Source organism: Artemia franciscana, chromosome 9, assembly GCF_032884065.1.
Source record: "Artemia franciscana chromosome 9, ASM3288406v1, whole genome shotgun sequence".
NCBI lineage: Eukaryota > Metazoa > Arthropoda > Branchiopoda > Anostraca > Artemiidae > Artemia > Artemia franciscana.
The window spans coordinates 24,677,353-24,694,393 of NC_088871.1; the positions used below are offsets into that span (position 1 = coordinate 24,677,353).

The following is a 17,041-nucleotide window of genomic DNA, read 5'->3' on the forward strand; positions in this document are numbered from 1 at the left end:
TGGAGTTTTGGGATGATCATTAAAAAAAATTCCATTGAAAATAAATGATGATATTAAAACCTGAAAATAACATAAAAAATCTTGCAAATAAGTTGGCTACTTATTGAAAAAAAATTAAGTTTGACTGGAATTTTTCTGAACGCATTTTAGAATACGACTATGTCAGTTGGCAAGTTCAATGGCTAATTTACTTTTTGCCTTTCAAAGCATTAACAAAACTTTTAAAGTTTTGGTGCTCTCAAAATATATGCTCAAAGTTTGGTGCTCACAAAAATTTGAAAGTTTTGGTGCTCTCAAAATATGTGCTCAAAGTTTGGGCATTTTAGAATACGACTATGTCAGTTGGCAAGTTCAATGGCTAATTTACTTATTGCCTTTCAAAGCATTAACAAAACTTTTAAAGTTTTGGTGCTCTCGGAATATATGCTCAAAGTTTGGTGCTCACAAAAATTTGAAAGTTTTGGTGCTATTTTGTTGCTCTCCAACGGTTTTACTTTCTCAGGTAAAGACGAATATTTCTTATCTCGCCACAGCTAGGACTCAGTTCTATGCATCTACCAAATTATTTTTTTGATATCTGATATTCAGGGTTTTTTAATATTTAAAATAAGTTACAAATTTACTAAGAAACTGTCAAAAAGGGAAAATTTTTTAAGCTAGTTTATTTTTTTTTTTACAGGAGAAATTCTAAGTAATATAATTATTCTGGCTTGGTCAATGGATAGATCTGGGATAAGTGCGTCCCATCATGAAATTATTAATCATGTAATTGTAAATTTGTATTTTAAAATACCAGAAAAATGTAAAGGTAACTGATCATAAGCGTAATTAACGGAAAATGTAGAAACTGGAATCAGATGAAATTGACATGCTATCAGACTCATGTTATCATGCTATCAGAATATAAGTACGAAAATTCAACAGTAAACTAGAGACAAAACGAATAAGATTAAAGTATTATTGAACATTTCGACGAAAATCGGGACGAAAGAATTATCAATTCTTGTTCTTGCTTTAACCGGAACTAACTTATCTTGCTTTCTCGTTCTTGATGGTAGAGGTTGATCAGCTAGAATGTCACGGTGCTGAGATTTGGAAAGCAAGAATTTTCCAAAACTCATTATCAGAGTTTTGTACCGGTTTTGGAGTGGTGGCAGTCCTAGCAGTTCTAGAGCCTTTTCGTAGGGGATGTCATGGCGGCACAAGATGATCGATACCGCTCACTTCTGAACCGATTCAAGCTCCTCACAAAGATATACTGTTCCAAGTGCTAAGGGCATACATATACCAGAATGGGGCAGACTTAAGTTAGGTATGTACACTTAATACTCTCCGTGTTCGCACTGAATCTATGTATACCGTTAAAAATGTGCGGCTAAGCTCAATTCATTGGAGAAAGTAACTCCAAGGATCTTGATACTGTTTGTTAGAGGAAATGGAACATTTGGCTCCATAATATCACCTTTTAATGGGTTAAAGCGTACTACCTTCGGCTTGTTCCGATTAATCTCAAGATTTGGCTCTGCGCATTCTTTTGTGAAAACACTGAAAAACTTTGAACTGAATTGTGGTGTCACAACTCCGTTTTGTACTAAATATTTCAGGATAAATGACAGGTCATTCACGAACTTGTAGCGGTCGTCATAGTCAGCTATAAGAAAGTTAATTACTGACAAGAATGCAATAACTGCAAGCTTAGTGCCTTGAGGGGCTCCACAGGTGGACGAGGACCATTCGGAATTACTATCACCTTTGTAGAGAGCAAACACACGCTGCATCCTCTGACTTAGAAAGTCCAACACCAGCGTAAGAGTTTTTTTTTTCTTAGCCTTCATTAGCTTGAATTTAAGGGCAGCTACGATGTGATTGATTAAATCAAATGCATTTCAGAAGTCTATGGCACCAAGATCGACAAAACTGTGCCCCTTTTCGGCCCACTTGAGGAGACTATCGTACATCCGCACTAGGTACACTTAAGTATTACAGTCTTTCAGTCCGCCGTATTGTCTCTGGTCGATAGATTCCTTGATTTTTTCATGTTATGGCATGAATAAAATTAATTTTTTTTAGTCTTAATATATTGAGCTTAAATCTATTATATAATAGAGAGTAATAAAAGAAGAAAAATAAGAGAGTCGATTGGAATGGGTAAATAGCCTCACTCTTTCTAGTATAATCTTTAGTCTGTTGCAGGATCTTTTCAACTTTCGTAAATTAAAATTTTGATTCTTTTTTAGGAGAGAAAATGAGGACTTGCAGCAAAACCTGGACGAAGCTCTAGAATCAGTTAATAATTCAGATACAGAGTATAGAGAGCAGATAAATCAGAATGAACGAGCAATTCAGAGATTAACTCAAAGAGTCGTCAATTTTGAGCAACTCTTTGACCTACTTACGGCAGCACTCGATGGGAAGACGGACTTAGATGAAAAATTAGTGAAAACTGTTAATGCAGAAGAAAGTTCAACTCTTATTGAAGACGTTAAGGGAAAAATTCAGAGGTTTTGTGAAATAGAATCTGTTGTAGAAATAACAAGGACGGAAATAATCCATAGTAAACAAGAAGAAAGTAAAGCTATAGAGAGAATTAAAGAATTAAAAGAAGATTTAATTTCAAAGGAAAGTCAAATAAAGGAAAAGTTAAATACAATTGACAAAATATCAAACGAACGATTTGTGCTTGAACAGAAATGCAAGGAGCTGCAAAAACAATTAGGAAAGTTTGAGAAACAGACTTGTGAGTTGAGAAAACAGCTGGTATTGCTGAAAAAGAAAGAATGTATGCTCTGGGAAGGGTCGCAAGACATAAAGAAGAGCTTGATAGTATTCATGGACAAATTGACAAACACTCAGAACGGGTTATTTCTGAACAAAATGAGATTGAAGAGAGGTTGAAAGCTGAAGTTCAAAAGTTGAAATCAAGCTATGAAGAAAAAGTTGCTGCTCAAATGAAAGCGAAAGAAGAAATGGAAAAGGAATTAATACAGAGTAAAAATGAAGCGGAAAAAGAGGTCAAGTCTCTTCATGAGCGTGAAATTGAAAGATTGAACTCATTAGTGAATGAACTGAGACATGAAATTGCAGCTTTTGAAGGCTTAAATAACATGGTGATTCCAAGTTTTTTCTGAAGCTCAATTTTTCAAAAAAGTTTAAAGATATTTTTAAACATTTTCTATTTTTCATTTTGTGTTTCGTCTTGTTACGTAAATTACAAGATTGGATGGAAGTTTTTTGAAACTTCACTCTTAAAGCGGTTTGATATAGATGGTGTTAAAGTCTGTTGCATTTTCTTTCATGTGCTTTACATTTCTGTGAGAATATTAAGCATAAATAGAGACAAATGAAAATAAAAAGTACAAAATATAAATGAAATTATATTGTACCGTTGCATACCTCTTGCTCTTGCGACCTATTTTGTCGTTGCATTTTTTCGAAGTTGTTCTAATTGTTCCCTTTGATGTGAAAGTTGCCTTTGATTACTTTTTATGAAGAAATACTTCTAGAATCCAGATAAAAAGTTATTTAGTTAATCTTTTTTGTAAAAATCTAGCTAAGAATTGAGGTAAATAATCATTCTAATAAGTTCTCTACCTTCATTGTCGTGTTTTTGACCCCCAAAAATTTTCTGATAGTTTCTTATTTGAATTTGTTAGGTCCACATCCTCATTTTTGATTTCAATAGCTCTATTCTTCTGCAATTCAATATTTTTTAATGATTCAGATTCAGGCTCACAATTGGACTCATCAAGTAACTTGACCCCTTTCACAAACTGTTTCATTTCTTCTCCTTCTTCAACAAAAATACTTCTAGTTCTGAGCTCTGGATTTATCATATTCATCTCCTCACTATGAATATGTTCTTCAATCTTCAGTTGTTCAATATCTTTAGTAGCCTTAAGCTTCTCTGCAATCTCAGCTTCCAGCTCACTAATGCGTTCATAAAGAGAATTGACCTCCTTTTCTACGGATGTCTTCTTCAAAATTTCATCTTCTTTCTCTGCAAGAAGCTTTCTAGTCCTAACAAGTTCGAGCTCAACACCATTCTTTTCTTCCCTTAGATCATTCATTTGATTCTTAAGCTGATCAATGTCACCACGTTGTGATTTTACTTCTAAATCTTTATTGCGTATCATATCTTCTAGGAGATTAGAAGCGGTTCGACTTGAATCCAACTCGTTTCGAAGCCCTTCTAACTTGATTCGAAGGTTTTGTATATCTGATGCCGCTAAAGCTACATCCTTCTCACTTTCCTTCAGTGGCTCATTCAACATATCTTTACCGACTTTTATGGATTGAACATCTTCCAACAAACTATTTTGGGAGTTTTTCAAGGCACTGTCCTAGCTTTAATTTCAGCAAGCCTGTAGTCCCTCTCTTTAATAATCTTATTGCTGTTCAAGGAATCGGCTTCAAGGTCATAGTTGCCTTCATTAAGTGACCTGACTTCTTTTTCCAAGAGTTTCTTCTCGTCTTCTTTCTTAATAAGAAGCTTTCTAGTCTTATCAAGCTCCATCACATTCTTCTCCTCCTTCAGAAGTTTCTCTGTATCATTCAGATGTTTAATATCTCGAAGTAAAGACTCGGTTTTCGTCAAAGACTCGGCTTCAAGCTCATTATTACTCTCATAAAGAGACTTTACCTCCTTTTCCAGCTGCATCTTTCTCAAAATATCCTCTTCTTTCTCTGCAAGGACTTTTCTAGTTTTAGTAAGTTCAAACTCTATTGTATTTTTTTCTTCCTTTAAAATACGAACCTCATTCTTCAGTTGCTCAATTTCATCCCGCTGTGATTTTGATTCCAAATTTTTACCGCGCAGCATTTCTTCTAAGATGCCAGAAGCGGTTTGACTTGAATCCAAATCATTTTGAAGACTGGCAAGCTGGCTTTCCAGGTTTTGAATATCTGATCTGGCTGTAACTAAATTATTTTCACTTTCTTTCAGCCGCTCATTCAACTCGTCCTTACCCGCTTTTAGGAGACTCGCATTGTCATCAAGTGCTAGATTTCTTTCTTTCATCTCCTTTAACTTCAATTCATATTCACTCTGAGCTTCGGTTAAACTGTTATTTTTCTTATTTGCTACAATGAGATTGTCACTAGCTTCTTTCAGCACTGCATCTTTTTGATAATGTTCTTCCTTCTCCTTTTCTTTCATCTCCTTTAACTTCAATTCATATTCACTCAGAGCTTCGGCTAAACTGTTATTTTTCTTATTTGCTACAATGAGATTGTCACTAGCTTCTTTCAACTCTGCATCTTTTTGACAATGTTCTTCCTTTAAGATTCTCAAAATACCCCAGTTCTTGGGTTTTACTTTCGTATTCAGACAACCTTAATGAGATATCTTCAGCCAAGCCTTTTGCACATTCTAGCTCTTTTGTCAAGGATGCCAGCTGACAGCACTACTCTTGAATAATTTTTTTACAGTCGTTTGCTTTCTTTTCAAAAATCAGTTTATTAGCGATAATAGCATAATAGCGATAATAGCCCTAGATGGTTGGCCTTTCGAAAGCTCATTAAAATTTTAATAGTTTTTACTAGAAGTTTTGAAAGCTTAATTAAAAAAAGACTAGTTGCAATATATTTTTGGTATTTATCATGGATATGACTCATGAGCAAAATAAAAAGAGTATAGAGGTCGACACTGTGCTAATAGACAATTTGTGGACGTTCGTAATTCGTAATGAATGTCATACGAGACACAAAGAAATGTTTCTCAGATTGAAAAAAAAATTTGTCGCTTTTTGTTTTATCTATTGAGCAAAATTATAAAAATATGTTGCACTATTTAATGCGACTTAAAAACAGTGTTTTGCGAATCCTTTTACGCTTTTACGAAAGTTCACCAAAATTGATAGGGCTATGATTGGGATGTTTTATTACCTTTATTAGGTAAGTGAAAAGTAAAGAAGAAACTGAAAGTTGCGTTTAGTCTTTTTAATTCGTGTTTATTGAATAAATATGGTAATTAAAAACACGACCTGAAGGAATTATGGTTGAATTGAGGGGTTTATTTTATTTTCGTTCTCTTATGTTTTCTTAAGTGAAATAAATCAATTTGCACTAAAATTATTATTTATTTTGTTTGATTTTTTTTATAGGTTCACATTTAGTCAAAATGCAAATTTTTAAATGAAGCCACTGATTTTAGTAGAAAATGTTTTGTCACTGATTAAAACTGTCTGAGTGGCTACTATGGTTGGAATGCTGTGGTCAATAAAAGCTTTATATTGGTATTGACTGCAGACATTACTCTAAATGTGAACGTTACCTATAAGCAAATTAATATTAACTGGTTTTATATATTGATCCCTAAAGTCACATCTTTTAAATAGTCCCTATTTTCTGAGAAAGCACCTAAAGGGCTATTTTCATTGTATCAGCTATTCAACATACTACCTGTTCGGTTCGTTCTTTGTTTCCACTTTCTGCTCAGTTGTTACCCGTCTAGTCATCTATTTTCATGGCATGAAATAAGTTGCTTAGACAACAGTTTCTCCTAATTCACAAATTTGAAATCAAATTCACGTATCTTCTGGTCAGAGAGCCTGCTGGATTGTAGTGTGCTACTGGCCTTTGAATAACTGTCTGTATTTGAACTTTTCCCCTGTGTTGGCCTATTTATCTCTCTACTTAAATTTAGAAGAAAAGGATTATTGGGATATCAGATCCTCTCATCCGTCTTTTCACCACATGGAGAACTTTCGCCACATGAAAAAGAAATGTCAGTGCTTCCAGCTAAGTTAGAAAGCTCTTACAGTTTTGAAAGCATTTCTAGTTCACAAAAAATGGAAAAATGTTTGTTTAATAAGCTTTCTACACCTGATTCTTCATGAAAAGCAAAAGGCCAAAATAGCAAACTAGGATTTTCTGGCCTTAAAAATGATCTAGATTAGTTACGACCTTGGAAAAATTCATCTTGATTCTTAGTTTTCGCATAAATGACATCATATTCATATGTGTCTAAAAAGCAACGCAAAATTTCATGGGATGAATCCGAACAACTAAAGTAAAAGGGAAGAGAAATATGCCTGAGGTAATCATGAACGGAATGAAATTGCTGATTTACTACCCTATGAGTTAAGACTAAAAAATAACACAATAATTAGGCTAATGAGTAATTCGTTCCATATTCACCTTTATTATCGAAAACATACAATGCGCACATAAACGTGGAATATTGTAATTCCGTAAAGACAATCAAATACACATGTAAATACGTCAACGAAGCCAGCGACATGACAGTTTTTGGCTTGCAGTCCGAAATCAGTGATATTGATAAAGTCGTACAATATCAGGCTGGAAGATACATAAGCAGTAATGAAGCTGTTTGGCGAATTCTTTCATATCTGATATATGAACGAAGTCCAACTGTTGTTCACTTAGCGCTACATTTACAGAACGGTCAACGTGTTTATTTTTCGGAATCCAACGTGCTACAAAGAGCCCTGAATCCACCGGATACAACGTTAACTGCTTTCTTCGTGTTATGTCAAAATTGTTCTTTTTCAAAAAAACTGCTGTGTTCTGAAGTGCCTACATATTACACATGGAATGCTAATAAAAAATCATTTGAATGTCGAAAACGGGGTGAGTCAGTCGACCTAACATCTTCAAAGAAACCACGATAGGAAGAATCTACACCATTCAACCCAATCAAGATGTATGCTTCTTTCTCCGCCTGCTTTTAGCTAATGAACCCTGCCTGACATCCTTTGAGCATTTGAGAACTGTAAACGGGACTATACATGGCACTTATCGCAATGCATACCAAGCTCTGAGTTTATTGGAGAACGACTAACACTGGGATAATTGCATTAAGGACGCAAGTCAAATTCGTGCATTGTTTGGAATCATATTGACAACTTGCTCTCCTTCATCTCCTACAGAGTTATGGGAGAAATACAAATCGCAAATGGCCGAGGATATACTCCACCGAATACGGCTAGAGAGGTCAGATATGACCTTGGACATCACAACAGAAATTTTAACTGCACTTTAGTTATGATTGAAGATATGTGCTTGTCTATGGCAAACAAACTTCTCAAGCATTCGGGAATGCCTTCACCTAATCCTACTGCTGCTATACGTTCAGAAAAAAAACTAAAAATCTCATTTACAACCAATGTGGCTTCAAAGCGTACCTATTGCCTGAACCGATTATATATCCTGTGCTTGGGCGATGTAGCCTTTGGCCTTCGCAAGCTTGTCTGGTCCTCCCATCAATAACTTATATTTTAGCCTTGGTGTTTGTGGCATTTTTCTTTCATTCAGGGGATTGCCAACACCTTGCTCCGCTAATGCTCTAAACTTTATCTATTGCGTGAGTGTTTTTTTTTAGATATATTTGTGATTGTTAAAAATTAAAATTTGAACTGTAACTAAATAAAACAAATCTTTTTATTTACGCAATAATAAATAAACCTCAGATTTACTAATCACTCTGTCGATCAGCTAGGATTGCTCGGTCGATATGACCACATCTGAAAAAAAAATAATAAATATTCATCCGTGATCTTTCATCTGGCTAAAATACAAAAGTTCAAGTTTTTGTATATAGGAGCTTGAAACTCTTCAGTGGGATTCCCTGATGTGCTGAATCTGATTTTGCGAGCATCATTTAGATAGCTTGACCTTTTTGGGTTACCACGAACGTTTTCACGAACTGTAACATTAGTGCATTTTTATAATCAATTCAGTTCAACAGATTGGAATTATTAATTGTTTCTGGACTATGATTTTGAGGGGATTCGACGAGTAGAATTATGAAGGTTTTGACTTATTAGATAAAGTAGATCTAGTGCCTGGTTAATTGATTCTGCACTTCCCCTTTTATCTTTTGACAGATTCATTTATTCAAAAATTCATATTCATCAAAATCTTCCACTTGCCTAAATGGAGAGACAAGCTCGACTACTAGGCAAAACATATAAAGAAAAATTAACAATCCTCATTGATACAGAACAAACAAAAATGAACCACTAAAACAGTATCTTTAATGAGGGTAATTCAGGTGGAGTAAGTGGAGTTTTGGGATGATCATTAAAAAAAATTCCATTGAAAATAAATGATGATATTAAAACCTGAAAATAACATAAAAAATCTTGCAAATAAGTTGGCTACTTATTGAAAAAAAATTAAGTTTGACTGGAATTTTTCTGAACGCATTTTAGAATACGACTATGTCAGTTGGCAAGTTCAATGGCTAATTTACTTTTTGCCTTTCAAAGCATTAACAAAACTTTTAAAGTTTTGGTGCTCTCGAAATATATGCTCAAAGTTTGGTGCTCACAAAAATTTGAAAGTTTTGGTGCTATTTTGTTGCTCTCCAACGGTTTTACTTTCTCAGGTAAAGACGAATATTTCTTATCTCGCCACAGCTAGGACTCAGTTCTATGCATCTACCAAATTATATTTTTGATATCTGATATTCAGGGTTTTTTAATATTTAAAATAAGTTACAAATTTACTAAGAAACTGTCAAAAAGGGAAAATTTTTTAAGCTAGTTTATTTTTTTTTTTTACAGGAGAAATTCTAAGTAATATAATTATTCTGGCTTGGTCAATGGATAGATCTGGGATAAGTGCGTCCCATCATGAAATTATTAATCATGTAATTGTAAATTTGTATTTTAAAATACCAGAAAAATGTAAAGGTAACTGATCATAAGCGTAATTAACGGAAAATGTAGAAACTGGAATCAGATGAGATTGACATGCTATCAGACTCATGTTATCATGCTATCAGAATATAAGTACGAAAATTCAACAGTAAACTAGAGACAAAACGAATAAGATTAAAGTATTATTGAACATTTCGACGAAAATCGGGACGAAAGAATTATCAATTCTTGTTCTTGCTTTAACCGGAACTAACTTATCTTGCTTTCTCGTTCTTGATGGTAGAGGTTGATCAGCTAGAATGTCACGGTGCTGAGATTTGGAAAGCAAGAATTTTCCAAAACTCATTATCAGAGTTTTGTACCGGTTTTGGAGTGGTGGCAGTCCTAGCAGTTCTAGAGCCTTTTCGTAGGGGATGTCATGGCGGCACAAGATGATCGATACCGCTCACTTCTGAACCGATTCAAGCTCCTCACAAAGATATACTGTTCCAAGTGCTAAGGGCATACATATACCAGAATGGGGCAGACTTAAGTTAGGTATGTACACTTAATACTCTCCGTGTTCGCACTGAATCTATGTATACCGTTAAAAATGTGCGGCTAAGCTCAATTCATTGGAGAAAGTAACTCCAAGGATCTTGATACTGTTTGTTAGAGGAAATGGAACATTTGGCTCCATAATATCACCTTTTAATGGGTTAAAGCGTACTACCTTCGGCTTGTTCCGATTAATCTCAAGATTTGGCTCTGCGCATTCTTTTGTGAAAACACTGAAAAACTTTGAACTGAATTGTGGTGTCACAACTCCGTTTTGTACTAAATATTTCAGGATAAATGACAGGTCATTCACGAACTTGTAGCGGTCGTCATAGTCAGCTATAAGAAAGTTAATTACTGACAAGAATGCAATAACTGCAAGCTTAGTGCCTTGAGGGGCTCCACAGGTGGACGAGGACCATTCGGAATTACTATCACCTTTGTAGAGAGCAAACACACGCTGCATCCTCTGACTTAGAAAGTCCAACACCAGCGTAAGAGTTTTTTTTTTCTTAGCCTTCATTAGCTTGAATTTAAGGGCAGCTACGATGTGATTGATTAAATCAAATGCATTTCAGAAGTCTATGGCACCAAGATCGACAAAACTGTGCCCCTTTTCGGCCCACTTGAGGAGACTATCGTACATCCGCACTAGGTACACTTAAGTATTACAGTCTTTCAGTCCGCCGTATTGTCTCTGGTCGATAGATTCCTTGATTTTTTCATGTTATGGCATGAATAAAATTAATTTTTTTTAGTCTTAATATATTGAGCTTAAATCTATTATATAATAGAGAGTAATAAAAGAAGAAAAATAAGAGAGTCGATTGGAATGGGTAAATAGCCTCACTCTTTCTAGTATAATCTTTAGTCTGTTGCAGGATCTTTTCAACTTTCGTAAATTAAAATTTTGATTCTTTTTTAGGAGAGAAAATGAGGACTTGCAGCAAAACCTGGACGAAGCTCTAGAATCAGTTAATAATTCAGATACAGAGTATAGAGAGCAGATAAATCAGAATGAACGAGCAATTCAGAGATTAACTCAAAGAGTCGTCAATTTTGAGCAACTCTTTGACCTACTTACGGCAGCACTCGATGGGAAGACGGACTTAGATGAAAAATTAGTGAAAACTGTTAATGCAGAAGAAAGTTCAACTCTTATTGAAGACGTTAAGGGAAAAATTCAGAGGTTTTGTGAAATAGAATCTGTTGTAGAAATAACAAGGACGGAAATAATCCATAGTAAACAAGAAGAAAGTAAAGCTATAGAGAGAATTAAAGAATTAAAAGAAGATTTAATTTCAAAGGAAAGTCAAATAAAGGAAAAATTAAATACAATTGACAAAATATCAAACGAACGATTTGTGCTTGAACAGAAATGCAAGGAGCTGAAAACAATTAGGAAAGTTTGAGAAACAGACTTGTGAGTTGAGAAAACAGCTAAATATTGCTGAAAAAGAAAGAATGAATGCTCTGGAAAGGGTCGCAAGACATAAAGAAGAGCTTGATAGTATTCATGGACAAATTGACAAACACTCAGAACGGGTCATTTCTGAACAAAATGAGATTGAAGAGAGGTTGAAAGCTGAAGTTCAAAAGTTGAAATCAAGCTATGAAGAAAAAGTTGCTGCTCAAATGAAAGCGAAAGAAGAAATGGAAAAGGAATTAATACAGAGTAAAAATGAAGCGGAAAAAGAGGTCAAGTCTCTTCATGAGCGTGAAATTGAAAGATTGAACTCATTAGTGAATGAACTGAGACATGAAATTGCAGCTTTTGAAGGCTTAAATAACATGGTGATTCCAAGTTTTTTCTGAAGCTCAATTTTTCAAAAAAGTTTAAAGATATTTTTAAACATTTTCTATTTTTCATTTTGTGTTTCGTCTTGTTACGTAAATTACAAGATTGGATGGAAGTTTTTTGAAACTTCACTCTTAAAGCGGTTTGATATAGATGGTGTTAAAGTCTGTTGCATTTTCTTTCATGTGCTTTACATTTCTGTGAGAATATTAAGCATAAATAGAGACAAATGAAAATAAAAAGTACAAAATATAAATGAAATTATATTGTACCGTTGCATACCTCTTGCTCTTGCGACCCATTTTGTTGTTGCATTTTTTCGAAGTTGTTCTAATTGTTCCCTTTGATGTGAAAGTTGCCTTTGATTACTTTTTATGAAGAAATACTTCTAGAATCCAGATAAAAAGTTATTTAGTTAATCTTTTTTGTAAAAATCTAGCTAAGAATTGAGGTAAATAATCATTCTAATAAGTTCTCTACCTTCATTGTCGTGTTTTTGACCCCCAAAAATTTTCTGATAGTTTCTTATTTGAATTTGTTAGGTCCACATCCTCATTTTTGATTTCAATAGCTCTATTCTTCTGCAATTCAATATTTTTTAATGATTCAGATTCAGGCTCACAATTGGACTCATCAAGTAACTTGACCCCTTTCACAAACTGTTTCATTTCTTCTCCTTCTTCAACAAAAATACTTCTAGTTCTGAGCTCTGGATTTATCATATTCATCTCCTCACTATGAATATGTTCTTCAATCTTCAGTTGTTCAATATCTTTAGTAGCCTTAAGCTTCTCTGCAATCTCAGCTTCCAGCTCACTAATGCGTTCATAAAGAGAATTGACCTCCTTTTCTACGGATATCTTCTTCAAAATTTCATCTTCTTTCTCTGCAAGAAGCTTTCTAGTCCTAACAAGTTCGAGCTCAACACCATTCTTTTCTTCCCTTAGATCATTCATTTGATTCTTAAGCTGATCAATGTCACCACGTTGTGATTTTACTTCTAAATCTTTACTGCGTATCATATCTTCTAGGAGATTAGAAGCGGTTCGACTTGAATCCAACTCGTTTCGAAGCCCTTCTAACTTGATTCGAAGGTTTTGTATATCTGATGCCGCTAAAGCTACATCCTTCTCACTTTCCTTCAGTGGCTCATTCAACATATCTTTACCGACTTTTATGGATTGAACATCTTCCAACAAACTATTTTGGGAGTTTTTCAAGGCACTGTCCTAGCTTTAATTTCAGCAAGCCTGTAGTCCCTCTCTTTAATAATCTTATTGCTGTTCAAGGAATCGGCTTCAAGGTCATAGTTGCCTTCATTAAGTGACCTGACTTCTTTTTCCAAGAGTTTCTTCTCGTGTTCTTTCTTAATAAGAAGCTTTCTAGTCTTATCAAGCTCCATCACATTCTTCTCCTCCTTCAGAAGTTTCTCTGTATCATTCAGATGTTTAATATCTCGAAGTAAAGACTCGGTTTTCGTCAAAGACTCGGCTTCAAGCTCATTATTACTCTCATAAAGAGACTTTACCTCCTTTTCCAGCTGCATCTTTCTCAAAATATCCTCTTCTTTCTCTGCAAGGACTTTTCTAGTTTTAGTAAGTTCAAACTCTATTGTATTTTTTTCTTCCTTTAAAATACGAACCTCATTCTTTAGTTGCTCAATTTCATCCCGCTGTGATTTTGATTCCAAATTTTTACCGCGCAGCATTTCTTCTAAGATGCCAGAAGCGGTTTGACTTGAATCCAAATCATTTTGAAGACTGGCAAGCTGGCTTTCCAGGTTTTGAATATCTGATCTGGCTGTAACTAAATTATTTTCACTTTCTTTCAGCCGCTCATTCAACTCGTCCTTACCCGCTTTTAGGAGACTCGCATTGTCATCAAGTGCTAGATCTCTATCTTTCATCTCCTTTAACTTCAATTCATATTCACTCTGAGCTTCGGTTAAACTGTTATTTTTCTTATTTGCTACAATGAGATTGTCACTAGCTTCTTTCAGCACTGCATCTTTTTGATAATGTTCTTCCTTCTCCTTTTCTTTCATCTCCTTTAACTTCAATTCATATTCACTCAGAGCTTCGGCTAAACTGTTATTTTTCTTATTTGCTACAATGAGATTGTCACTAGCTTCTTTCAACTCTGCATCTTTTTGACAATGTTCTTCCTTTAAGATTCTCAAAATACCCCAGTTCTTGGGTTTTACTTTCGTATTCAGACAACCTTAATGAGATATCTTCAGCCAAGCCTTTTGCACATTCTAGCTCTTTTGTCAAGGATGCCAGCTGACAGCACTACTCTTGAATAATTTTTTTACAGTCGTTTGCTTTCTTTTCAAAAATCAGTTTATTAGCGATAATAGCATAATAGCGATAATAGCCCTAGATGGTTGGCCTTTCGAAAGCTCATTAAAATTTTAATAGTTTTTACTAGAAGTTTTGAAAGCTTAATTAAAAAAAGACTAGTTGCAATATATTTTTGGTATTTATCATGGATATGACTCATGAGCAAAATAAAAAGAGTATAGAGGTCGACACTGTGCTAATAGACAATTTGTGGACGTTCGTAATTCGTAATGAATGTCATACGAGACACAAAGAAATGTTTCTCAGATTGAAAAAAAAATTTGTCGCTTTTTGTTTTATCTATTGAGCAAAATTATAAAAATATGTTGCACTATTTAATGCGACTTAAAAACAGTGTTTTGCGAATCCTTTTACGCTTTTACGAAAGTTCACCAAAATTGATAGGGCTATGATTGGGATGTTTTATTACCTTTATTAGGTAAGTGAAAAGTAAAGAAGAAACTGAAAGTTGCGTTTAGTCTTTTTAATTCGTGTTTATTGAATAAATATGGTAATTAAAAACACGACCTGAAGGAATTATGGTTGAATTGAGGGGTTTATTTTATTTTCGTTCTCTTATGTTTTCTTAAGTGAAATAAATCAATTTGCACTAAAATTTTATTTTGTTTGATTTTTTTTATAGGTTCACATTTAGTCAAAATGCAAATTTTTAAATGAAGCCACTGATTTTAGTAGAAAATGTTTTGTCACTGATTAAAACTGTCTGAGTGGCTACTATGGTTGGAATGCTGTGGTCAATAAAAACTTTATATTGGTATTGACTGCAGACATTACTCTAAATGTGAACGTTACCTATAAGCAAATTAATATTAACTGGTTTTATATATTGATCCCTAAAGTCACATCTTTTAAATAGTCCCTATTTTCTGAGAAAGCACCTAAAGGGCTATTTTCATTGTATCAGCTATTCAACATACTACCTGTTCGGTTCGTTCTTTGTTTCCACTTTCTGCTCAGTTGTTACCCGTCTAGTCATCTATTTTCATGGCATGAAATAAGTTGCTTAGACAACAGTTTCTCCTAATTCACAAATTTGAAATCAAATTCACGTATCTTCTGGTCAGAGAGCCTGCTGGATTGTAGTGTGCTACTGGCCTTTGAATAACTGTCTGTATTTGAACTTTTCCCCTGTGTTGGCCTATTTATCTCTCTACTTAAATTTAGAAGAAAAGGATTATTGGGATATCAGATCCTCTCATCCGTCTTTTCACCACATGGAGAACTTTCGCCACATGAAAAAGAAATGTCAGTGCTTCCAGCTAAGTTAGAAAGCTCTTACAGTTTTGAAAGCATTTCTAGTTCACAAAAAATGGAAAAATGTTTGTTTAATAAGCTTTCTACACCTGATTCTTCATGAAAAGCAAAAGGCCAAAATAGCAAACTAGGATTTTCTGGCCTTAAAAATGATCTAGATTAGTTACGACCTTGGAAAAATTCATCTTGATTCTTAGTTTTCGCATAAATGACATCATATTCATATGTGTCTAAAAAGCAACGCAAAATTTCATGGGATGAATCCGAACAACTAAAGTAAAAGGGAAGAGAAATATGCCTGAGGTAATCATGAACGGAATGAAATTGCTGATTTACTACCCTATGAGTTAAGACTAAAAAATAACACAATAATTAGGCTAATGAGTAATTCGTTCCATATTCACCTTTATTATCGAAAACATACAATGCGCACATAAACGTGGAATATTGTAATTCCGTAAAGACAATCAAATACACATGTAAATACGTCAACGAAGCCAGCGACATGACAGTTTTTGGCTTGCAGTCCGAAATCAGTGATATTGATAAAGTCGTACAATATCAGGCTGGAAGATACATAAGCAGTAATGAAGCTGTTTGGCGAATTCTTTCATATCTGATATATGAACGAAGTCCAACTGTTGTTCACTTAGCGCTACATTTACAGAACGGTCAACGTGTTTATTTTTCGGAATCCAACGTGCTACAAAGAGCCCTGAATCCACCGGATACAACGTTAACTGCTTTCTTCGTGTTATGTCAAAATTGTTCTTTTTCAAAAAAACTGCTGTGTTCTGAAGTGCCTACATATTACACATGGAATGCTAATAAAAAATCATTTGAATGTCGAAAACGGGGTGAGTCAGTCGACCTAACATCTTCAAAGAAACCACGATAGGAAGAATCTACACCATTCACTCCAATCAAGATGAATGCTTCTTTCTCCGCCTGCTTTTGGTTAATGTACCCAGCCCGGCCTCCTTTGAGCATTTGAGAACTGTAAACGGGACTATACATGGCACTTATCGCAATGCATACCAAGCTCTGAGTTTATTGGAGAACGACTAACACTGGGATAATTGCATTAAGGACGCAAGTCAAATTCGTGCATTGTTTGGAATCATATTGACAACTTGCTCTCCTTCATCTCCTACAGAGTTATGGGAGAAATACAAATCGCAAATGGCCGAGGATATACTCCACCGAATACGGCTAGAGAGGTCAGATATGACCTTGGACATCACAACAGAAATTTTAACTGCACTTTAGTTATGATTGAAGATATGTGCTTGTCTATGGCAAACAAACTTCTCAAGCATTCGGGAATGCCTTCACCTAATCCTACTGCTGCTATACGTTCAGAAAAAAAACTAAAAATCTCATTTACAACCAATGTGGCTTCAAAGCGTACCTATTGCCTGAACCGATTATATATCCTGTGCTTGGGCGATGTAGCCTTTGGCCTT

General features: G+C 34.7%; 1 protein-coding gene across 1 annotated transcript; it reads right to left on the reverse strand.

The window, feature by feature from the left end:
- Positions 1 to 13,174: 13,174 nt before the first annotated feature.
- On the reverse strand, positions 13,175 to 16,082 carry LOC136030797 (tropomyosin-like). Its single transcript, XM_065709844.1, has 2 exons — positions 15,980 to 16,082; positions 13,175 to 14,178 (listed from the first exon to the last, which is right to left on the reverse strand). Exons 1-2 carry the CDS (start codon positions 16,080 to 16,082, stop codon positions 13,175 to 13,177), a joined length of 1,107 nt encoding a protein of 368 aa, XP_065565916.1.
- Between the last annotated feature and the right edge of the window lie 959 nt (positions 16,083 to 17,041).

Excerpts from the sequence above, each read along its gene's own strand:
- LOC136030797 (XM_065709844.1), bottom strand. The coding sequence starts at position 16,082 with ATGTCGCTGGCTTCGTTGACGTATTTACATGTGTATTTGATTGTCTTT. Across the intron at positions 14,179-15,979 it reads GTATGTTTTCGATAATAAAG|GTTGTCTGAATACGAAAGTA; the intron begins GTGAATATGGAA and ends TATCTCATTAAG.